The 26,196-nt window shown below is 37.9% G+C and overlaps 1 protein-coding gene across 2 annotated transcripts in view; it reads left to right on the forward strand.

Moving 5' to 3' along the window:
• The window catches only part of PRKG1 (protein kinase cGMP-dependent 1), a 1,242,789-nt gene that overhangs the window by 165,934 nt on the left and 1,050,659 nt on the right, over positions 1 to 26,196 (forward strand). For both annotated transcript variants that reach the window (XM_032312294.1, XM_032312293.1), the window contains exon 2: positions 5,665 to 5,831. In XM_032312294.1, the coding sequence (XP_032168185.1) occupies positions 5,665 to 5,831 (167 nt within the window). The remainder of the gene's footprint in view (positions 1 to 5,664; positions 5,832 to 26,196) is intronic.

A 26,196-nucleotide genomic window follows, 5' to 3' on the forward strand; every position in this document is an offset into this window, starting at 1 on the left:
TTTTTTTTATTTATTTGACAGAGAGAGAAATCACAAGTAGGCGGAGAGTCAGGCAGAGAGAGAGAGAGAAGCAGGCTCCCGCTGAGCAAAGAGCCCGATGCGGGGCTCGATCCCAGGACACTGAGATCATGACCTGAGCCGAAGGCAGCGGCTTAATCCACTGAGCCACCCAGGCGCCCCCCTCTCTGTTCCTTTCTGATCTACCACTTGTAGGCTCTCTCTTTGCTTAGAGGACCCCTTTCAATATTTCCTGTAGAGCTGGTTTGGTATTTGCAAATTCTTTCAGTTTTTGTTTTGTCCTGGAAGCTTTTAATCTCTCCTTCTATTTTCAGTGATAGGCTAGCTGGATATAGTATTCTTGGCTGCATGTTTTTCTCCTTTAGTGCTCTGAAAATATCATGCCAGTTCTTTCTGGCCTGCCAGGTCTCTGTGGATAAGTCAGCTGCCAATCTAATATTTTTACCATTGTATGTTACAGACTTCTTTTCCCGGGCTGCTTTCAGGATTTTCTCTTTGTCACTGAGTCTTGTAAATTTTACTATTAGGTGACGGGGTGCGGGCCTATTCTTATTGATTTTGAGGGGCGTTCTCTGAACCTCCTGAATTTTGATGCTCGCTCCCTTTGCCATATTGGGGAAATTCTCCCCAATAATTCTCTCAAGTATACCTTCTGCTCCCCTCTCTCTTTCTTCTTCTTCTGGAATCCCAATTATTCTAATGTTGTTTCGTCTTATGGTGTCACTTATCTCTCGAATTCTCCCCTCGTGGTCCAGTAGCTGTTGTCCCTCTTTTGCTCAGCTTCTTTATTCTCTGTCATTTGGTCTTCTATATCACTAATTCTTTCTTCTGCCTCATTTATCCTAGCAGTGAGAGCCTCCATTTTTGATTGCACCTCATTAATAGCTTTTTTTATTTCAACTTGATTAGATTTTAGTTCTTTTATTTCTCCAGAAAGGGCTTTTATATCTCTCGAGAGGGTTTCTCTAATATCTTCCATGCCTTTTTCAAGCCCGGCTAGAACCTTGAGAATTGTCATTCTGAACTCTAGATCTGACATATTACCAATGTCTGTATTGATTAGGTCCCTAGCCTTCGGTACTGCCTCTTGTTCTTTTTTTTGTGTTGAATTTTTCCGTCTTGTCATTTTGTCCAGATAAGAGTATATGAAGGGGCAATTAAAATACTAAAAGCGTGGCAACAACCCCAGGAAAAAATGCTTTAACCAAATTAGAAGAGATCCAAAATCGTGAGGGTGGAGAAAGGGGATAAAAAGAGGTTCAAAAAGGAAGAAAGAAAAAAAAAAGAAAAAAGAAAAAAAAAAAGAAAAGAAAAGAATTAAAAAAAAAAAGAAAACACCTAAGAAAAATGTAAAAAATAAAAAATATATATATTAGATAAACTAGTAAAAAATCGTTAAAAAAGAAAAAGGTAACAGTTTAAAAAAAAAATTTACCCGAAGGCGAGAAAAAAAAAACAAAAAATTAAAAAGAAAAAAATTAAATTTACTACAAGACTAAAAAAAAATCACAGGGAAAAAGCCATGAGTTCCGTGCTTGGCTTTCTCCTCCTCTGGAATTCTGCTGCTCTCCTTGGTATTGAAACCGCACTCCTTGGTAGGTGAACTTGGTCTCGGCTGGATTTCTTGTTGATCTTCTGGGGGAGGGGCCTGTTGTAGTGATTCTCAAGTGTCTTTGCCCCAGGCGGAATTGCACCGCCCTTACCCGGGCCGGGGTGAGTAATCTGCTCGGGTTTGCTTTCAGGAGCTTTTGTTCCCTGAGCGCTTTCCGTAGAGTTCCGGAGGATGGGAATACAAATGGCGGCCTCCTGGTCTCCGGCCCAGAGGAGCCGAGAGCCCAGGGCCGCACTCCTCAGTGCGCCCTCAGAGAACAGCGCCCAGTAACTCCCGTCTGCCTGACCTCTGGCCGCGCTCCGAGCTCACCGAGCCTGCAACCAGTTCAAGGTAACACCGAGCTGTGAGCTTACTGTCGGCTCTGTCTCTGTAGCCGGCTTTCCCGTGGCTTTCCCGTTCCAATACCCGCAAGGTCTGCGACACTCAGACACCCCCGATCCTTCTGTGACCCTGCGGGACCTGAGGCCACGCTGAACTCGCGTGGGCTTCGCCCCGGTTTAGCCTCCCCTCAGCGGAACAGACTTTTAAAAGTCCTGATTTTGTGCGCCGTTGCTCCGCCGCTTGCCGGGAGCCGGCCCCTCCCCCTGGGGTCTATCTTCCCGTCGCTTTGGATTCACTTCTCCGCCGGTCTTACCTTTCAGAAAGTGGTTGTTTTTCTGTTTCCAGAATTGCTGTTCTTCTTCTCTTCGATCTGCTGATGGATTTTCAGGTGTTTGCAATCTTTAGATAAGCTATCTAGCTGATCTCCGGCTAGCTGAAGCAGTCTCAGCCTGCTACTTCTCTGCCATCTTGACTCCTCCCCTGTTTATTTATTTATTTTGAGAGAGAGAGAGAGAATGGGTGCAAATGGGGGGAGGGGAAAAGGAAGAGGGAGAGAGAGAATCTCAAGCAGACTCCACACTGAGCACAAAGTCTGAAATGGGGCTTGATCTCACGAGCCATGAGATCACGACCTGAGCTGAAACTAAGAGTCAGACACTTAACTGACTGAGACACGCAGGAGCCCCTCTAATTCCATCACCCAAGGCAACTCATGCCAACATTTTGTATAGTTCCTTCTAAAATTTTTACAGGTCATGATTACATACTCTCTCACTACCCGTTTTATTACTGCTGTTAATATTATTACCACCTTCCTCAGCTGCCATTTACTGAGAGTCACATTCTGTTTGCACAGGTCTTCATATATAATTATGTCGAGCTGGTAATTTTTTTCCAGTTTTACTGAGACATCATTAATATGTATCACTGTATGAGTTTAAGGCACGCAGCATGGTGGTCTGATTTACATTTATTGTGAAATAATAAATTATTATTATTCCAATAATAATGTTGAAATAAAAGTTTCTATTTAAAAAACAGTAAGTTTTGGGGCACCTGGGTAGCTCAATGGATTAAAGCCTCTGCCTTCAGCTCAGGTCTTGATCCCAGAGTCCTGGGATCGAGTCCCGAGTCAGGCTCTCTGCTCCATGGGGAGCCTGCTTCCTCCTCTCTCTCTGCCTGCCTCTCTGCCTACTTGTGATCTCTGTCTGTCAAATCAATCAATAAATAAATTTTTTAAAAAACAGTTTTACTAAACAACCATCATCTCCTACAGATATACTAAAAAGTGAAACATTTTCCCCAATAACTCTCTCTCTGTATCACAGAGCGGTGTTAACAGCAATCATCTTGCTGTCCTTCATGTCCCTGTACTTAATTAGCTTCTAACTGCCAGTCTGTGCATTTTGATAGCCTTCCTCCAATTCCTTCTTCTCCAACCCCCACCTCTGTTAACTACAAATCTCATCTCTGCTCTGTGAGTTTGGTGTGTATATCTCTTTAAAATTAGATTCCACATGGGCGCCTGAGTGGCTAAGTTGGTTAAGCGACTGCCTTCAGCTCAGGTCATGATCCTGGAGTCCCAGAATCCAGTCCTGCGTCGGGCTGCCTGCTCAGTGGGAAGTCTGCTTCTCCCTCTGACCCTCCCTCTTCTCATGCTCTTTCTCTTTCTCTCTAGCTCAAATAAATAAGGAAAGTCTTTAAAAAATAAGATTCCGCATTTAAGTGAGATCATACACTATTTGTTTTTCTCTCTTGGATTTATTTCACTCAGCATAATTCCTTCAAATTCATCCAATTTGTCACCAATGATAGGATTCCCTCTTTTATGGCAGAATTATATTCCCGTGTGTGTGTGTGTATGTGTGCACACGTGTATATACCACACATCGATCCACCAGTGGACACTGACGTTGTTTTCCCTGTCTCAGCTGTTGTGAATAATGCGGCTGTGAATGTGGGGGTGCAGATATCTTTTCAAGTTAATGTTTTTGTTTCTTTTGGTAATATTCCCAGAAGTGGAGTTTCTGGATCATATGGTAGAGCTATTTTTAAAATTTTGAGAAACCTGCCTACTGCTTTCCATGGTGGCTGCACCAATTTCCATTCCCACCAACAGTGCATGAGGGTTCCCTCTTGTCCACACCCTCACCGACACTTGTTAACTGCTTATCTTTTTGATGATGGTCATCCTAATAGATGTGAAGTGAGATCTCCTGGGTTTTTTTTTTTTTATTCTAAGTTTTCTAGATTTCTCTTTCATCTCTACATTCTCATATAAAACATTCTCTTACTCTAAAAACAATTCTGTATTCTACTTTCTCACTTAAAAATAGTGAAAGAATTTCCCCCACACTGTTAACACTCTTCATAAACAATTTTAATTGCATCCTAACAGTACATTCTAAGTATAGTTTTCATAATGGTGAATTTTCAATTTTTTTATATACCTTTTTATTATTAAATCCAAAACGATTACAAAACATAATGTGTGATGGCAATAGTCCAGTTGGACTGAGGTCCAGAAGGAAAGGCACCTGGAAATGGGGAGGGCTAATCTTTTACTCAGTATTCACTACTCAGGTCATTTCTTTGAGAACCACTTATGATGCAAATGTGGGTGGGGACCAGTTTGTAGTCAGATACTTGTCAAATTAACACTCTTAATATGCAATTCCAGATGTTGTGCTTTCTCTCTGTGTTGTTAAGATCTTGCTTTTATCTTATCCCCTACTGCCCTCTGATTGTGCTCCTCCTGATAAGACATTTCTTGGTTTCCCTTTAATTTTTGTACCCGTAGGAGGTCATTTGGAACTTCTTACCCCTGAGAATCAAATTATCACCATCTTTAAGTTCTGCAAAACTTCCCTGAATTCTAGTTATAGAATTTGTAAATCTCTTTCTCACTAACTGCCTGTTTCATCCATGTCTAAATCCTGTCATGTTGAAAAACATCCCATTCAGTGGTTTTATCTGCCCGGTTACCTCACTATGAGCCGCTTGGAGAAATAGATTTTCTCTGAAAATGTGTAAGGTATGGATAAAAAAGTATCAGATTTCTGCCAGTTCTTTCAAACCATTAATTAGGAATCCAGTTTTTATCGTTTTTCAGTCAAAATATTATCTTTGAAACCCATACTGTAACTAGCGTTACTGTAAACATTTAGCACAGAGGAGAGAAAAAACTAATGATCCCACCCTCATAGGGCACGAGGTCTAGTGGAAGAGGCACAGAAGAAACAAGTAAACAAATTGTTTTTTACTGTGCTGGTGAATAGTATGACACATTCTGATGTTCTTTTATAATATGGAAATACCGGGATAGTAGTGTCTATTCCATAAAATTCTCTTGTCTCTTTTTCACATTTATTCTTAAACTAAGTTGCAAACATCAATTTACAGTGCTTGTCCATTGGTTTTCTCGTAATCATTGTGATTTAAACACATTCTTAAAAAAAAATGGGATGATTTGCTTTTGCTTCTTTTTGGTTGGTCACACATGCATTCAGTGATACTTTGTTTAAAGCAGAATTTCTCAGTGCCTTTCTGATGGCCATGGAATTACTTTGTTCTCAGGTCTTTCAGAAAATGATTGGATGCCTAAGAAGAAAATGCATTGTAGTGTGCCAGGATGCCGTACGGCTCTGCTGAACTTCACAAACTATGAAAACGCTTGTCTGATGTGCCAATAAATCTTCTCTCTCTTTACCTAGGTCCAAGGATCTCATAAAGGAAGCTATCCTTGACAATGACTTTATGAAGAACCTGGAGCTGTCGCAGATCCAAGAGATTGTGGATTGTATGTACCCAGTGGAGTATGGCAAAGACAGTTGCATCATCAAAGAAGGAGATGTGGGGTCGCTGGTGTATGTCATGGAAGGTATGGTTTATAACTCTAATCCTCTGACATTCAAATATCCCCTTTTCATCTTATCAGCCTGCACACAGATGGTAGTGTATTACATGGGACAGTTCCATTCTTCCCTCTTTTGTTGTCGAGAAACAGTTTGGAAGAGAGGTGGAACAGGACTTAGATACAGTGGTTGACTAGTTGTATGAAGGGTTTGTGTTTAGAGTATTAAGCTGAAAATCTAGTATTCTTTTAGACATGGAGAAAGGATGATAGAGTGAGAGGAAAAAATGCTGTTTATTACACTGTGTAAGTCTGCACACCACTGGGTCATTGAGCAAGCTCGTGGAGCTTCCAGAAGAGTGCGAGACTATTGGAAAGTATTTTGGGCCGGATAATCAAAGTGTCAACTCTACTTCTAATTTTCAGTGTATGGCTAGGTTTCTTGCTATCATGCTTCTATAAAAAGAATGTTTTCAGTGCTTTGTGCATGTGTGAATAAGGAAATCAGACTGGTTGGATGGCCTGTGAGCTACCTAATTAGTAAGAGTGATGGATTGTTTCATCAATCTTGTGCCAATTAAGATAGAAACTATTTTGGAAAACAAACAAACAACTGAGGCAGGCACCATACAAAAATATTTTATGCCCAGGTAAATTTTCATATTGTGTATTTCATATTGTGTATTTTTCCTTCTAGGAGAAAACAAAAGCCTGAATTAATGACTAGATCAGTTGAGGAAAAAGAAAGTTCAGAAGTGCCTAGAAGATCAGAGAGTTGCCATGCAAACAACAGGATCAGTTTCTAGGTGGTGATTAGTGTCTTAACCCAAGGTTTCATGGTGGTGTCCTAGAATTGTCAAGTTGATAGGTCATTAAGAGAGGGGGTGTATTTGGGCAAGTGACTTAACTTCTTCGAATTTTACCTGATTTGTAAACAAAAGGTCCTACTGACTGCCACTCCTTTCTGGCAGTGGTTCTCAACTGGTCATGATCGGACACAGGACATTTGACAATACTAGGAAATGTTTTTGGTTATCATAGTGGGAGTGCGGATAGATGGGGGAGCTACTGGCATCTCATGGTTAAAAACCAGGAATGCTGCTCTGCTGGGCTGTTGCCCACAACAGAGGATTATCTGGCCCCACCTGTCTTTAGTGCTGATGTTGAAAAATTCTGCTTTCTACTTTTTTTACAAGATTGTTCTGATTAATATGAAATAATTAATGTTTATTGTAAAGTATAAACCATTATAAAATAATAGTATATATTACTATTTCCAACCAATACCAATACTTCACCTTTTAATTTTTCTTTGTAATCTTTTTTGACATATTAGGCATTCAACTTTGAAGTCATAATTTCAATAATTTTTATTTTCCTCTGTAAATTTTCAGTTTTTGGGTCAATGTTATGAAGTTTTTCCCCAGGCCAAAAGGAAATAAATGTTCAGCTAGTCTTTCTTCCGGATAAAAGCAAGATACAATAAACAAAAACACGAACAGTATTCAGTTGGCAGACAATTGCAGGGGAAGGAGATGAAATTATAGGGCAAGAGTGTATGTGGGCAGTAAGCAGAAAAGATTAGAAAAAAGCAAGAAATGTACAGAGGGGAAGTATAGACTATAAATATAGAGAGAGATGTTAAGAAGCGCTAACAATTAAAAAACCGAGGTTAAGGCATTTCTTAGATTATAGTTTATCAGTGGTTTTGTAGTTGATTTTTCATATAATTTATTGTCAGGCATGTTTGGAAGAACGTCCCTATTGCATAAAGTAGGTATACCTTACTTCCGCTATTTGCAGATGCTAATTATTGAAAATCCATTCAAGACGTGCTTATTTCTAGAACCTGTATGTTGTTTTCCTTCATCTTGAATATCTCTTACAAATATAGATTTCCACACAACCTTGCAAATTTTTTTCTAAAAAAAATTGTCTTCATCCATACTGTTCTGGTTTCTAAGACTAACTGCTAGTTCACTAGCTATGTTAACAGAAGCTTAGAAATCATAATGTGTATTTACAGAGTGCTTAGAAAATGGTCCAACATATTGAGCATTCTTTGTATAAACACTTCCTGTGTATATAATTCATTTAATGTTCAAAATAATCCTATGGGGTAAGTGGTAATATTTATTATTCTTTATGGTTGAGGAAACAGAGGCCCAATGAAGTTTAGTAATTTGCCTGTGTCTTCCAACTAGTTTATAGTAGAATTAGGACTGAAACTAAGTCATCTGGTTTCAGTGCTCCAGCTTTTAACTCAGGGGCCATGTGTAGGGATTCTCTGGAGAAACAGAGCTGATAGATAGATATCGATGGATAGATTATTTATTTTAAGGAATTGGCTCATGTGATTGTGAACACTGGCAAATCCAAAATATGCATGGTAAAAGAAGTAGGCTAGACATCTAGGGAAGAGTTGATGCTATAGTCCAGATCTGAAGGATGACTGCTAGCAGAATTCTTTCTTCTGAGGAGGTCTGTCATTTTTCTATTTGGGCCTTCACCTGATTGGATGAGGCCCACCAACATTATGAAGGTAATCTGCGGCTCACAGTCTACTGATCTGTATGTTAATTTCATCTAAAGCATACCTTCACAGAAGTATCTAAGATAATGTTTGACCAGTAATATCTGGATATCGCAGCCTAGCAAGTTGACACATAAAATTAACCATCCCAAGTCCTTGGCACCTATGTGCATCTCCTCAAACCATGTTTCATTTCCGAATAAAGACAGCAGCAAGGTTGTAGCTCCACCTGATACAACATGACAATTCTGAGTATAATTGAAAATCCACTAACACTTTTCTCACAAAAGGGTACAAAGTCCTTGGGTAATATTTACTCTTCTCCTTAATACCCATAATTTAAACTCTATGTTGTAAAGCTAATACTTAAACACTGTGATGTAAAGTCGATATATCTTATGTTACATGATAAGAGGATATGAGAGAAGAGAACCAAGAATTTGGTGCACATATATACACGCAAACATATATATATATATATAACAAAATGAAGAAGGCATACCCATGACAAGCTTCCTGAGGTAAAGGTAAATACACTAATTTTTTCTCCATTGCTTCAAGCTAATTTCAAAAATTTTATTTATCTTCCTTTTCCTGCTAAACTGACTAAACAGCAAGTCCTCTTAATTATCTTTTTAAAAACAGGGTTTTAAATAGTGTATCAGTATTCAGAGTCACAGATTTTGCAGTGATGCTGTTGATTGCCTTCAGTTAAACTCATAAAATGACTATAATCTTATAAACTGATGCTGATCTGTCCCCAAGCTATGATTCTAACCAGTTCAGGGTAACTTTGGCTGATCTTGTGTTAATATCCTTGTGTCAGAATGATTTCAAGTTAAAAAAAAAAATCATTTAAATTTTTATAAGTTTTAATTGAAGAAATGTTTCATTGTTTAATTAGCTTTTTATCAACGTATTTATTCTTCTCAAAATTTAGATAGCAACGTTCTTGATAGAGATGGATTCTTTTTCATCTGTGAACATTAATATTTATAAAGAGCATTCCATAGCAACAATGGATGAGTAAGCTAGGGACAACCAGATCATTCACAAACTTGCTTATTACCCAGACATTCAGAAAAACACCCAGGGAGTTTACGTGGAAAATCAGTCTGATTTTCTCTGTCTCTCTAATTTTAATGAAGTTTCTTCATATGATGCTGTTTAACGTGTGCCTTAAGTGGTTTTTATTTTAGCTGGGCAGTGTCCCAAGTAGGATTGCACACCTACATGCCAGAATTTCTCATCGTTTTAGCAAAAGAGAATAGTCACATGGTCAGGACATCACTAATTAGGATGACTGGGGAAAAATCATCTGGGGGTCGTATAAATGTATTTTGTATATTATATATGCAATATATTTTCAAACAAAATGAGTTGTGGGACTTTCAGATACTTAAAATTGCCGGCTGGGAGAAGTTTCAATGTTAAGTTTGAGTCGGAATCTTTTGGTATTAGTGTTTTAAGGCGGTACCCTATGTAGGCTAAGTTGCTGAGGCTCTGTTTGCATTAATTATGTTTTCAAATACACCAATGATTCTTACAAATTACTTGAACACAGGTTATTTTCTTAAATAGACATTGGCCTTGATTATGATGTAAAATTTGTGATTCTCCTTATACTCTTGCCCTCCCTTTTGTTATCATAGAGATACATTTTAGTCTATTGTGTTCCAAAATAAAACATATTCTGATTTTGTGCCTTTCATAGGTGATGTAAATAAACATCTTGTATGTGAATCTAATCAAATATTTTCATTTTGGAAAATGTTGAATTTGTATCCATCCAAGTGGTTGATTTGCACATTTCTTGTGATGTTTCATTGTGGAAGCCCATGGATTACATTTTATTTAAATTTACATTTTAAAAAAATGGCAAGTCATCTATTTAGTGTTCTATGAGCATTGGCTATTTTAAGTTAAACTTTCTAATGAAATCATCAATTTTTTTATGAGGTGCTTGAAAATGATAATAGCTTTTATGAAGTCCTTTTAAATGCCAGGGACTGTTTAATCCTTTTATAGGTATTAGGTTTTAATCTTCGTAGCAACCTTAAGGAGTAGGTATTCTATTACCCGCATGTTAGTAGCTACAGAACCTGATGCAAAGACAAGGTGAACAACTTGGCCAGGATCATCCTACTATATATAATACATATAGTGTATATATATTGTATGTATATATATTATATATATATTTATATTTATTATATATATTTATATATATTATATATATACACACACATATATATACATATATATGATGATGGGGCATTGTCAACTTTCAAAGTGCAGATTAGAAGCCCTGGTGATATATATTTATCATATAGGAGCCCATTAAAGATGCACAGCATGAGGCCATTGGATTAAAAAAAAATTGCTTGATTATTTTTGAGGAAACTGTAGAATGTGCGTGGCAATAGTGCAAAGAAAGAATAATGTAGATGCTTCCATAAATACCTCTTCGGTCTCTCTGCCTCCTTGGCGCACTGAACTTGACCGCACCCTCTATCTTTGACCATTCACTCCTCTCTTACCTGTAATCTCTTCTGTATCCGAAGGGCAGCTGTCATTTGGCTTCACCTTGGCCCGCCTCTCTGTCCCCATTGTTAGGACTCAACTCTGCTGTGTATCTGTAAGGACCTATTTTTTCGGTCTATAATGAATGGCGTTGACTTTGCTCTTCTCACAGCCCCCTCCCTTTTTTTTTAAGAAGCTCATCACACCCACTTTTTAAATATGGCCTCCCTACACAGCTGCTAAGTGGTAATTGACTATTCCCAACAACACTCAGGGACAAGCCTCATGTTCCTGGTGTTACTCTGCTGCAACGACACCAAGTCATTGGGTTGTCCCCACTCAGTGGGGTGATACAAAGTCTGCCCATTAGGCTGATGTCCAGCACTTTATTCTTCAGTGTGGACATGAATCACCGTGCTAGCCACCATTCGCAAGTAGGCTTATGCAACATGATCCTTCCAGCTCTGTTCCTTTCTCCCCCTGAAACATTTTTACTGCCTTTATATAATTAAATGATGTATGAAATCGGACATTCAAAGAGGGGTTTAATATAAAATTGAACGTTAATGATGATTTTCCCCATGTCATTTGGCATTCAAAATACTCCCTGAGAGTATGAGGGAATTGAATGCATTTTCATATGAATGAGCTCCCCCAGTAATTTTAACATGACAAACAGACCATTTAGTTCTCCAAAATCAGGTGTTGCCCCCTGGCCTTGGAAGTTTTTCATGTTAATCTGAAAGCTATCTTTACAACTGTTGAAATACCAGTGAGCTTAAAGTTACTTTGCAGTTCTTTCATTGGACCAAGCATGTAATATTAATGTGAAAGAGGAAACCTAGGTACTGCTTAAATAAAGCCAAAACAGACTTCTGTTTATAAGAAGTCATCATAAACCAAGTGGATCTGGAAGTATGAAATGCAACTTTTAAACTACATTTCAGTTATGGAGTCAATGGTGAAGGCAAAGGTATGGGATGTTAAGACGATATGGGGATATCATGTATATTCTGGGGTGCCAAGTTTCAAAAAAGCCTTTGATAGACTTGACCACGTCCAGGAAATGAATAAATATATATATGTGTGTATAAATAAATATAAATAATATATATTATATATTTATATCATGTATATTTATTTATAAATAATATATGTTTAATAACATGTGTATAATATATGATATAATATAATGATATATAAATATTTATATATTATATATTTATATATTAAATAATATACATTTATATACACACTTTTTACATATTTATATATTTAAATATATGTATAGTTATTTATTTAAATGACATTGTTTCATGTGTAGATGGAAGGTTTAGGAAGAAAGGATACTCTTTTAGATATTGAAAATGTTGTCACTTGAAAAGGGAATTATCCTCCATGAATCCAGATGACCGAAGGAGAAATGCGAGTTATAGGGAAGACTTCTGGGTATCAACATGCTGCTGAATCATGTGCTCCAGGAGCGAAGTGAGCAGCCTGAGGTGGTGGCAAGAACCCCATCTGGGGAGGCATCCTAGCAGTGACCGCAGAGCCTGTGCTCAGAGGGAGTTTGTTGGGAGGGAAGGAGGGATCTCCTGTGGCTGACTCGGAACCTCATAACGCGTTTTCCGGCCCTTCCCTAAAGGCCAACATCCTCAGTCAGCGGGTCTGCGAATGAGTCTTCTGCAAGCTAGTTTCTGAGAACCAGCCTTCCGAAGGCTGCTTCTGGCAAACTCACCTGTGCATGCAATGGGCAATGTTTTCGTTCTCTATTATAGAAATCTAATAATTCTGCACGTATTTTTCTGTTACTTCATTTTTTGGTTCTATTTTATGTGACACTGTATAACCTGATTTATTTATCCTTTCTGTGATGATCATATTTAGACTGTTTCCAGTTCTTTTGCTCTAGAATACAACGAGGCTGAGCAGGTTTTTCCCATGTTCACGGGCCCTCTGTTTCTTTTGTGAAGGGTCTGAAGTCATCTTCTGGCCATTTTTTCCCATTGACTATTGACTTCATCTATTTCACATTTTAATCCCTGTCATTTACATGCCTCGCAAATATCTTTCTCAATCTATAGCTTTAGTTTTTACTCATTTGTGCTATCTTCTGATGAACAGAAGTTACTAATTTTAGACTAGTCACATACACCAGTATTCTTGGTTTGTGCTTTTTGTATCTTTGTAAGAAATTCTGGAGGGCAGTATTTCTGTGCCCATGTTTACATGTGTATGTGTATGCCTATGAAGGCTTGTGAGGTAGGTGTATGAGGAATTACCTGTTGAGGAGTTGTCCGCATTTGTGATCTAAATGAGATTCAGGGAACCGGAAAGACAATGCATTTTTGTTTCTATGTTCTTCCCCACCATGTATTTTAAGAATTCTTTATAAATTGTCCTTAGAGGGCAGTACACATACTTTTGAATATGCTTGTTGATAGTAGTGTCTTTTTTTTTTAAAGATTTTATTTATTTATCAGAGAGAGAGAGAGGGAGAGAGAGCGAGCACAGGCAGACAGAATAGCAGGCAGAGGCAGAGGGAGAAGCAGGCTCCCCGCCGAGCAAGGAGCCCGATGCGGGACTCGATCCCAGGACCCCAGGATCATGACCTGAGCCGAAGGCAGCTGCTTAACCAACTGAGCCACCCAGGCGTCCCTCTTTTTTTTTTTTTTTTGAGGGTGCGTTTTATATTTGGAAATAATTGAATAATTGCAAGTCCTTTAGTGATAGATTTGATGACTAGGGATAGATGATTAAGCTGAGTGATACCTTTTCCCTTTATTGCTAATATAGATAAAGTTGTGTGTGTACATACTATCGTGAAGTAACAGCATTTGTTGTACAAGTCAAGAAAAAATAACACGATTTTTTAAGGATATCATTTTTTTAAAAATTGACATATTTTGAAGGATAATATTCTTACCACTCATTTGGCTGCTTTTATCTCTGTCTGATTTTGTAAAAATAGCTTAATCACCTTGTGTTTCTACTATTGTAGCTCTCTCCACTTTTCTTTCCAAATCATTAATGGTATAATTGAATTTTTTACATTAAAGAGGGCAATAGTGTGGCTTTTCTTCCTTTTGAAGACTCCCAGAAGCTAAACTCCTTAAAAATTACTTTGTTTTTTTTTTCTTTTTGAGAAAGAAGAAGTTGGAGAGCCGTCAATTTTTTTTTTTTTCCAAAAAAATCAATCCAACATTGGTAAAGGAGATCATAGGTTATGTTAAAAAGTTACAAGTTTTGTGTTTTTTTATTTCTTACTATTACTTCATAACAGTTACGGGTTTTATTTATATACTGCTTCATTTTACTAAAATATCCATCTCTCCATTCAGCAATTTTGAGAGAATGACAAATTTGAAAGTTTAAAAATGCACTTTCAGTGAACATTAAAAAGGAATACAGAATAACTGAAAAGAAAAATGAAAAGAAAATATGGACTGGTGCCATTCTGGTGACAGTGTGAAAACACACTGATTTCCTGCTAAGGAGGTAAAACTTTGAAGCCTCAGTACATGGAACCGATAGCCAGTTTGCATGCTAAACCTTCAACAGTCTTCTGAAATTGTTGTGGGTTCAATTTAAAAGGTATTTCTTCAGAGACGTTTAACATGATTTCAAATGATTTGGGAGGAAGGTGTGGATAGACTAATGCTTTTAATATCTATTCCTCTAAGGAAAAATCCCTGAATGGTTAGCAGTTGGGGCAGGCTTTCCAAAGACTGGGCAGCTAGGAGCTTCTTCCCAGAGGGAGATGCGGTGTGTGGCTGTCATGGCAACGGCCCACCCCACCCCCGGGACAAGGGACGCTGCAGTTGGTCTCCAAATTCCTTACTGGAATTCTCCCATGACTCCTGCATTTGAGAAATGCAGCCTAATAACACATCCTTTATCTGAATTTCACCCCTGTGGCCTTGGAAGGTTGAAGTCCGAGTCTGATCTTTATATTTAGGTCCTTCTGTAAACTACTTTCTGATGAAAACAGAAATATTTTTGTGCTAAACTTGCTTAGCAGAGTATGGAGATATAAAGTTATGATAGATGATGTAAGGTGGTATTGAAATTAATTCCTGAGAATTCACTTTTTATGTATATTTAAAACATCAAGAAATTATTATTGACTATATTTATATTAATGATTTTCTTAATACCACCTTTTTTGCAATGTTTGCCCAAATTTACTAAATCTGAGTTTTTTGTGGGGGGAAAGTTGTGTAAGGCAACTAACTACTTGATCATTAAGAATATATGGAAGCATGTGCTTTTAAAACAACACGTGTGCTGTCTTGTGTGACTTCACAGGAACACTGAAGTTACTTTGATAATTTTCCTTATCAAAGCCAATTAAGTTACTCTGTTCTTTGCTCAATAGCAAAGTTATACTAGAGAAATCATCTGGTGAAAGTGACCTAAGTATTAGGAGAGATGGTTTTCCATTTCACTAATATGCAATGGTATATTTATAGAGCAAAACTAAAACTTTTCACACAATTATAACGCCAGCGTGTTTAACATTTTTCTTCAAAAATTTATCAAGCTTCTTTAAATTATCACTGATTTCCCACTGGCAAAAAGAAGGAATGAGCATTCATTTCCATTAGAGTTTAATTAATAGCCTATCATGATAACTTTTACTGAAAACCATTCACATACTCATCAAACTTTTTTTTTTCGTTTATATGGTTAGAAGGATAAAATTCAGTGTTACATTTTATATCTGGCTTGTGTTTACAGAGAATCATTTTACATTACTCTTTTGTTATATTGTATTTCATATTGTTTTAGAATATTTAATACCTTCAGCAATATTCTTAATAGAGATTTATGCTGTCCCCAATGTTCCACTCAATGATAGCATATGCCCTTAAATTAAAGTCATTTTTTAAAGATTTGTAATAATTTGCTCTAATATTTCCAGTGCAGACATTTTTATTGACTTAGCCTGTTGGAAATATTCATGCACAGATATTTATGCTTTGTGCCCATGTGTGTGTATATATGAATTTACATGAAATTATTTCTTCCCAGAGTTCACATTATATTTTAGGAGATGATGGGGTAGTCAATGTAATATAGAGGATGCAATCAATGGTTAAATTCAAATTTATAAGAAAAATAAAAGATTAACAATAATCATAAATATTGATGATAAGGCTCTCATGTAGATGAAAAATTAGCTTGCAAAGGAAAAGTACTTAGCTTTTGTGGTTTTTAGAACAAATTTCACACAATTTTCTTAAGAGAGAATTAAGACAATTCTATGGAAAGTCTTGACATTTCATTTAATCCTATGAATTTCAGTATTTATTTCTTGCATCAGTTCCAGAGGTCAAAGCCACATGAAACAGGAAAAATGTTTCAGATTTTTGTGTTGAGAATTAGGTTTCATATATCCATAGCAGGCCTTGCTAAACCACCATGCTTTCCTCCCCCTCCATATGGCGTGTTTCTACAAAAGCAGAAAAGGTGTTAGAGATAGAGCAGAGTGTGGATTTGACTGAGTTGTCATCCATGAATACATGAAATTCTTTGTAAGTCCCTTGACAATTGAGAACAGCAAAGAAAGTATTTTATGAAGTTCTTTTGGCAGTACAGGTTCTTTATTATGATTTGCTTATCAAGTCATTTGATTATTTATTCATCTCTGCTGTTCATTTCCTACAAATTCTCTCTCAGGTCTGACTGTGTCTCAGGGGGCCCTGAGGGTGTCATAGTGAACAAGACATACACAGGATCGTTTCCAGACCTTACAGCCTGGTGATGGTCATAGGGGAAGAGCACAAAGAAAATTCATGAAAATAAGCCCAGTACTTCTGGATAGTTATGGGGTAGATTGATAAAACAGGGTGATGTAAGAGAGAATCATGAGGCAGGTTTGGCAATGATCAGGTACATCAAGGGGGGCTCTCCTACAAGGGTATCATTTGAGCTGAGACCCAAATGACCAGAAGGAGCCAGACACGTGGAAGTGTGTGTGGAGGCTCCAGATGAGGACAGCTGCAAGTAGAAAGTTGCTAAGGTAAGGAAAGTTTGGCATGGTCAAGAGAAGGTAGGCAATGCCGTGAGTTGACATTGACAAGGTCACTTGTGGTATGTTGGAGGTGGTTTAACTTTATTCCAAGAGATTTAAAGAGCATTGGAGTTTAGGTTGAGATGGGGCATTTGTGATTTAGGTTTCAGGAGTAGAAAAATAGATTCTGCTACTAGTCAGGGGGTGGAAAATATGTTCCATGTAGTGGTAGGGTATACAGGGATTCTGGTTGGGAAGTTGTATACAGCAGTGGTCAAGCAAAACGTAATGCTGGCTGGGGCTGGGTTGACAGCATGGGGAGTGAGGGATGGCTGGTGCATTTTGGCAGCTTATAGATGTGATATGGAGGTGAAAGAAAGATAAATTGGGAAGGATTTGTTGGTATTTGAGTTAAACAGTTGGGTGAACCATGGTGCCATTTGCTAAGATGGGGAAAATCATGTGGAGTTCATGGTGAAGAAGTGAAATCAGGAATTCTGTCCTGACAATGTCAGGTTCCGATGCCATTGGAGATGCCACATGGGTGACACCTGTCTGACAGCCCTGTGAAGAGGTCTGAGTGTGGAGGGGGACAGGGTCCCATTAATGCAACAAAGCAGAGAGGGGAGGTTGATGGAAGGAGTTCTCTTACAGTTAGAGTAGTTGTTGTACATTGCAGCAGATCAAACGGGGGAATTTTCGTATGTGAACAGGTTTCATACACAGAGATATTCATAAATATTTTAAACTTCTTCAATGAGAAATCTTTGTAGTAAACTGAAAATTGCTTCCAATGTAATTGGAACACTAATATTTTTGAAGTCTGGTCTGGAGAAACTTGTAGGGGCCCTTTGAGTTCAAACCTACCTTTATAATAACACGAACATATCCTTTTGTCCTTTGTCACTTTCTCCCATGGGTATGTGGTAGAATTTTCTAGAAGCGACACGATCTGTGACGTAGCTGCAGGGAGGGTACAGAAGGAGAGGATGAAGCTCTCGTCTTTTGAGCCAGATATCAACATGATTTCCAAAAAGTATAAAGCAATGGCATCCTTATTAAAATATTTATTTATTTATTTATTTTAAAGGTTTTATTTATTTATTTGACAGACAGAGATCACAAGTAAGCAGAGAGGCAGGCAGAGAGAGAGGAAGGGAAGCAGGCTCGCTGCTGAGCAGAGAGCCCGATGCGGGGCTCAATCCCAGGACCCCAGGATCATGACCTGAGCTGAAGGCAGAGGCTTTAACCAGCTGAGCCACCGAGGTGCCCCTAAAATTTTTATTTTAAAAATACAATTTTATAAAAATCTTTTTTGCATGTAGTAAGTTTATTTTTTTCAAGTGAATACATGTGTTGAAAATTGTCCTGCATTAAGGTCTAATGGAAAAAACATCAATAGATCTAACCCAAAGGAGCAAAATCTTTTTGAAGTTTTCAGTAATTATTGTTAGTGTTAAGTGGTTCTGAAATGTGACCTGAGGACAAATATGACCAACTGGATGTTTGCTCCAGAAAACACGCTGGATTAGTTTAAAGTTTATAATATCAGATATTAAAAGAAATAAAAATAAATAAAATAAAATAAAATATCAGATATTGAGTGGTGCCTGGGTGGCTCAGTCATTAAGGCTCAGTCTGCCTTCTGCTCAGCTCATGATCTCAAGGTCCTGGGATCAAGATCCACATTGGCTCGGTGCTCAGCGGGGAGTTTGCTTCTCCCTCTCTCTCTTTACCCAACCCCCGCCACGCTCTCTCTCAAGCGCACGCATGTTCTCTCTCTCTCTGTCTCAAATAAATAAATAAAATCTTAAAAAAAAAAAATCAGATATTGACTCCGAAACCCCAAATAGCACATATGTAAGATCATGTTACAAAGCCCATGTCTTTTATTTTTATTTATTTTTTGCTTATTGTAGTATAATTGACATATAACATATATTAGTTTTAGGTGTACAACACAGGATTTGATATCTGTATTTACTGTGAAATGATCACCACCAAAAGTCTAATTAATATCCATTGCCATACGTAGTTATAAATTTTTCTTATGATGAGATCTTTTAAGATTTGCTGTCTCCGCAACTTTCAGTTGTGTATTCCAGTGTTATTAACCATAGTTACCATGCTGTACATTTCATCTGCAGAACTTATTTATTTTATAACTGGAAGGTTGTAACAAACAGCTTTTAAATTCAGTCTTGGTAAGTTAGAAACAAAAATTTCTGCGAAGACTGGGATTTAAATTTAGAGCATATAGACAATACTGATCAACAATGGGCAAGTCAGTTTCATTGAAGTGTTTATTCATCTGTTAATTACATTCCATTTCACAGTTTGAAAGGTATCCTTGATGCATTTTGTGGGTTCTGTTTGCACACTTACTAATGTTCAAGATTTGGGAATGTAATTGGGTACCCCAGTGATTATCCTGAATTAGTGTAGTAGGATACTGAATTTTTTTTTTGTAATTAGACTTTAATTATAGCTCTAAATGAATTGAGGAATCAAATATCCTTTAAATCCCATCAGGATTTTTGGAGAAGAAAATGGTTTTTTACTGTGCTTATTTCTTACTTAAAAAAATTCCAGAAAACGTAACATTTTGTATTTGGAAGGTTCATTGCAATAATTCATCTAATGCCATAAATGCTTTCAAATGAAATAAGAGAATTCATTATTTTCCATGTTTTCCCAGTGTAGTCTACTCAATGCAGGTGTAAACCGAAATTGTCAGCTACTGATTGGCTGTCTCATTTTACATTCTTATTGCTAAGTCAATGTGTGACATCTCTACGTATTTTTCTAGTGATGCGTTTTCCAAAGAGCTTTTTCATTTGCTAGTGCATTATTTTTGGTATCTTACCACCATGCTTTTGAGCATTTTCTTGGGATAAGTTAAACAAAACAAAACTTACTGCTTTCATTTATTTTTCTTGGAAAGTCAAGTTTCTGTTTTCTTCTCCCAAAGGCAGCTCTTAGGAGATAAGTAACATTAGAAGATAAAAGGCTTCCTCCAACTGTGAACACATATGACATTATGTTGTGATGAGAACTTAATTTTAGAATGTGTTTCTTATGCAAGTAATAGTTCATTATTTTCTGCAATAGTACATTCTGTTTCATGTTCTCATAAAGTGTAGACTTTTCTGACATAGCTAGACTGCTGAACTAGGCTTCTGTCTTTTGTCTCTGTGTGTTTTATGTTGTGAGCCTTAGCCCTGTAGTGTCATTGTCTTATGAGGAATGGCCACTGGTCTAAGAGCCGTTAATCCTGGGAGTTTAATCCAGATCCATCCATTAAGTGGCTTGTAACCAGCTTGAAATGCTTGGAATTTTCCTCTTTGAACCTTATAGCATTCCCAGCTTCACGAACCACACCTCCTTTCTTCTCCAACCCTGGCCCACACCGGAAACCCAGGAGTGATTCCAGACCCTGCGTCTGCTTATCCTCAAATGCTATTCCGTTTATCAGCCGGCAGTGTCACGGGTCCCTGTCTGCTGCTGCTTTATTTCAGATCTGCAGAACTTCTGGTCTGAATTCTTCCAATGATTCCTATAGGTCTTCCTGTCCCCAGGCTTCTTAAACTTCTATACCTCCTCCATGTTATCACTAACAAGATCTTTCTAGAAGACAGAGGTGTTCGTGTCATCTCCTTACTTACTGTTTTCCAGGGCTTTCCCATAGCAAATTCCAAACTCCTGAGGAGAGAAAACTGCAGTGAAATAAAGAGAAAGCTGGCTTTTGGAACTTGGCAGACACGAACCTGAATCTTGATTACTTAAGATGTAACTAGTCAAGGAAGCTTGGGGAAATTCTCTAACTTCTCCTGCTTCCCCGTTAGATTCTGCACTCACTACTCTGTGGCTTTGGCTCAACTTCCTTGAATGTTCTCTTGCCTCTGTGACTCTATAGATGTTTTCCTCTGCTTGGAATACACACATGAAGACATTACTGGTCTTTAGGGGCACCATGGGGCATTGGCTCCACTAAGAAGCCTTCTCTGACTCTTCCCTACTAGGCTGGGTTCTGTTCTCTGAAGTCAGTATAACTTTGTATCCCTCTCTATAAGCACATGGGTCACACTGTGTTTCATTCATTCATGCAGCCTATTCATTCAAGAAATACTTATTTTGCATATACTCTGTGTCAGGCCTTGTTCCATTGTTCTAAGTGTTTGGGTGATAGTAGAGACCAAAGAATAGAAAATTCCTGTTAACATTATGCTTGTGCCCTAACTGGGAAGATAGGAAACATACATTTATAATGTTTATGTTTGTGTGTGTGTGTGTGTGTGTGTGTGTGTGTGTGTGTATAAAATTGGTCAGTGATTAAGTGCTATGAAAACCAAAGCTTGGTAAGGGGATAGAGAGTGACACACAGGATAGGGAAAGAATTGCTATGTTATATATGGTAGTTGAGGATGGCCTTTTTGAATTGAACATGGAGCAGAAGCAGAAAAATGAGTAAGGTGACAGTGGCCATGCTCATATCCAGCGGAAGAACATTTAAGCCAAAGGGAATACAAAATGTCCAAAGACCTGAGATGGGGTGTGATTGGCACATTCAAGGGACAATATGGAAGCCAGCACAGCTGGAATATAGTGAGTGATTATTTGGGGGTTGTGGTGAGGAGTTAAGTAAGGAAATTGATGATATCACAGAGCTCTGAGAAGCCTTGTAGGCCTTGTTAAGAACTTTTGTTATTATTATTTTTTAATCAAGATGGGACTACCCAGGAGAATTTAAGCTGAAGGGCAACATGCTCTAATGTATGACTTCCTTGGAGCCATGGAAATTGGAAACAGGGTATCCGTGAGGAAACTATTGAAGCAGTCAAGGAGGGGACATGCTGAGGAGATGGGAAGATATGGTCAAACTTGGTAGAAAGTTTAGTCAGCACTGTTGAGTAATGGGTTGGACTGGAAGTGGTGTATGAGATGAAGGCAGGGCTGGAGAGTTCCAATCTTTTGGCCTGAGCAACGGGAATAATGGAGTTGGTTTTCCCAGAAATGGAATAGATTAACTGAGGAGCAAGGCTGTCGGGGAACATCCAGCAGACAATCATCATTTGCTGATTTATTGCATTAGGTCTTCTCTAAGTTTTGGTAACAAAAAGCCCTCAAAACATGGTGGTTCAAACAAGATATACACTTATTTCTCTTTGCCCTGCTATCATTGAGGTGAGAGGAGCCGTTGTATGCCGTGTGGTTAATGAGGCACCCAGACTTCATCTAACTTGTTGCTCCAAGTCCCCTAACCCCCATCCCAGGTGTGATCACCACACTCAGACCTAAAGCTGAGTCACTACCATGTTGGAGCTCCATCCTGTAGGAAGGGAAGGAGGCTTGAGAAAGCAAGGAGCTTCATTCCGTTCTCATCTTCTCCTCCAGCACTCAGATACAAGAAAAGCTAGAAAAAGTGATCTCTACAAAGGTCCTAAAAAATTGAGGAGGGGTTCTCTTACTAAAATAGAGAGAATGACACCTGGGGAGTTGGGGGACACTATGCTGTATTGTCTCTCTCTTATAATCATCACTACATGTTGGCTTCATTAATACTAATTAATTATACAAGGTAGAAATTAACTTATGCTTGATACTGTGTTTCCTTCTATAAACCTTTGAATTACTTTCATAACTCATTTTTCATATTTTAGACTACATTTTTAGAGGGATTTTTCAGGATTAATTAAATGTTTCATATCTGCTTAAAAATTTTCAGAAGCTACAATAATAATACCCTATCAATTTTCATGATCCATAAGGTAATTCTACCTACATGGGGCTCAAACTCAACCCTGAAATCGAGAGTCGCACGGTCCACAGACAGAGCCGGCCAGGTGTCCCCAGACTCCATTTTTAACATGTGTTCATTGCTGTTGGAGAAAAACTGTAGCATTTCAATTATCTTCAAGTCTGTGTCTTATATTTATTCATTACCCAGGGTGAACAAAACATGACAAATGAGTATTTATGTTTTTTTTTTTTTTAAGAGTATTTACCTCACACGCTTGCTTCCAAATAGCAATTCCAGAAATCACACTCCGTGGTGAAAGAATGAGTCAGTCCCGTGTAATGAAATTGCATCACCTCTTTCAAACTGCTAATTCTCCAAACCTCACCTAACATTCCACTGCCGGCAAATGTGGCCTCTTTACCCTAGCACTATTTAGCTTAAAAGTTAGCGAGGACGTATTTGGGTCTAAAGAGTTTCTTATGAGTCATATACCATATAACATTAAGAAATACCTTTTAGAATAAGGAATCTAATCCTAAAATAAAATCTAATAAGAAAATGAACTACATTTTTAAGGACGTATTGCATCTCATTTGGGAAGCTTCAGGCTGGGTTATCAACATGAAAGAAAAGGAATTCCTATTTCTTTGTAACATTGTATTTGTATTGTATTTCTTTATTAAATTGGCCCTATCTTTTGCCTAAGATCTGTCCATGTGTTTATTTATCCTGCCAGGTTATTCAGCTTACCGGAGGCTATGTGCCATACCCTAAACACCTCCAATGGGAATGATCAAATTCTTGTGTATTTTTTTGCACATCTTCAAGCCTAGGTCTATGTATAAAATACATTTTCTTAATTTATTAGTAGAACTTTAGTTCTAAAGATGGTATGAAGGCATGGTCTCTTGGGTCTACCAGGCTCTGAGTTCCATTTTGGCAGAAACCTTCTGGGCATTCCCCAGTACCTAGCCTGGGACCAGGACAGAGTAGTGTTTCATTTGTTTAACAAATAATTATGAGTTGAATCTTGTTTGAATGCTAAATATACTCCCCAACACCAAAACCTCACAGTTTATTTTAGGGAACCTATATACACACCCACACACATGCAAAACCATCTCTCTCTCTCTCTCTCTCTCTCTCTCACACACACACACACACACACACACACACACGAAGCTATTTTAAATTCCTTTTAACAGTAGAATTATCTTATGGATGATGAAAATCGATAGTACATTATTATTGTAGCTTCTGAAAAATTTTAAGCACATATGAAACACTTAGTTAATCCTAAAAATTATTTCTTTGTTTTCTTCTAGACAAGGTTTTTATTTTTAAAATCTCTCACATTTTGTCTTTTAAGCTTTCTGAATCCTCTGTGGAAATTTAATAAACCACAACTTTTGAAAATTGTTTGATCTGACAGAATATCATTTGGATGGTGCAGGCTTCAGATTAAGATCCTCAGGTGTGGTGTGTGTGTGTGTGTGTGTGTGTGTGTGTGTATACACACATAAATAAATTCTCAACTTTCCGAAGATAAAATTTTAAAGGATAGTATAGCATGCTGTGATCACGCTGTGGGTCACTTGGCATAGTTAAGAGTCCAGTAATATATTTTGATAGTAGTAATAGATTCACAAAACCATGTATAAATCTTTCATCAGTGTGGAGGCATATCTCATTATGCTCAAGAGAGAACTGGTTGAGTTAAACTTTGCCCTGAGGAAAGCAAAGAAAATTAGAAAAAAATTGAGTAAAAATATTTAGCCTTTCGTATCTTATAATGCTTTGCCTGTAACTAAAATGAAACTGAGTGTAATAAACTTTTACCATGCATGATAAATGTATTTCTTCAATTTATCATACCAAATATATTCTTTTCTAAAAACACTGAGCTGGGGTGCCTGACTGGCTCAGACAGGAAGAGTGTGCGACTCTTGATCTCAGAGTTGTGGGTTCAAGCCCCATGTTGGGTGCAGCAATTACTGAAATAAATAAGGCTTTAAAAAATAATGAAAACACCCAGCTGTATCAAAGAATTTCTAGATTTGAAGGAATCTCAAAAAATGATCAAATCTTGTGGTGACTGGGGGACTCAGTCGATTGCAAGTCTGACTTCAGTTCAGGTCATGATCTCAGGGTCATGGGATGCAGCTCTGTGTGGGGCTCCCTGCTCAGCGGGGAGTTCTCCTACTCCCTCTGCCCCTCCCCCAACTTGTGCTCTCTCTCTCTTTGTCTCTCTCTCTCAAATCAATAAAATCTTTTAGGAAATAAAGATCAAATCTTTCTTGAGGCTTGATTAGATCAACTATGTAAGGTCAAGAAGCTGTACATCCTAAAATTGAATTTCATAAAATCTGTTACTATTGAGAATGTTTTTGCTCATGCTTAAACAAATGCAACCTAAAACTCTTTTTCAATTGAATTATTTTTTATTATTTCCAGTGGAGAGATGTTTATCAACTTCAATTCAGTTGTCCTTGTTTCAAAGATTGGGGAGTAAAGAATCCCCTGTTTTTGACTTAGGGATAAAACAGTATATACTGGTTAAGAAAAGTCTTGAACAAATTATTTAATGTTAATGAACTTGTATTTCATTCCTTGTGAAATATGAATTAATATGATCTTCCTCAAAACGTTCTTGTATGGCGGGCCAGATAGAACCATGAATGTGAAACACTTAGTACTCATTTAAGGACATTGTAAACATTTTTTAAAAATGTGCTCTAATGATTCTTAGCATAAGAAATTAGCATAGGATATTCAAATATTTAATTTTCTTCCATCTGCTTAAGATGTGCATATAGTCAGGGGCACCTGGGTGGCGCAGTCGATTGAATGTTGGACTCCTGATTTTGGCTCAGGTCCTGATCTCATCATCATGAGCTCAAGCCCCATGTCAGACTCCATGCCCAGAGGGGGGTCTGCTGGACTCCCTCTGCTCTTCTCCCAATCTCTCTCTCTCCCCCTCTAAAATAAGTAAATATATCCTTAAAAACAAACAAAAAAACAAACAATAAGACAGATGTGGGACACCTGGGTGGCTCAGTGGGTTAAAGCCTCTGCCTTCGGCTCAGGTCATGATCTCTCAGGGTCCTGGGATCGAGCCCCGCATCGGGCTCTCTCCTTAGCGGGAAGCCTGCTTCTCCCTCTCCCTCTGCCTGCCTCTCTGCCTACTTGTGATCTCTCTCTCTCTCTCTCTCTGTCAAATAAATAAATACATCTTAAAAAAAAAAAGATGTGCATATAGTCAAACATTTTATTACCTTAGTCTCAAGAAGTGGGAACTTAAAATTGTAAGTAGTCAATGTTTAGCAATTGGTTCTGGAAGAAAAACAGGAAAATAAAATCAAACCTTGTTTGTAGTCTTTGCCAATTTGGGGGACGTGACTACTCACCCCGTGGCCAATTTCGGACTACCACCATCAAGCTTGAATGCAGAGTTCCTAATGGGAGTTAGCTCTGGCCCATCACTGGGTAAGCCCCTTCGTGGAGAGAACTGCTTAAGCAATCATATCTGTAACTGTAGGATTGACTTGAATTTGCCACTTTGTACCTTTGTTCATTACTC

Source organism: Mustela erminea, chromosome 14 (genome assembly GCF_009829155.1).
Source record: "Mustela erminea isolate mMusErm1 chromosome 14, mMusErm1.Pri, whole genome shotgun sequence".
In the NCBI taxonomy this organism is placed as follows: domain Eukaryota; kingdom Metazoa; phylum Chordata; class Mammalia; order Carnivora; family Mustelidae; genus Mustela; species Mustela erminea.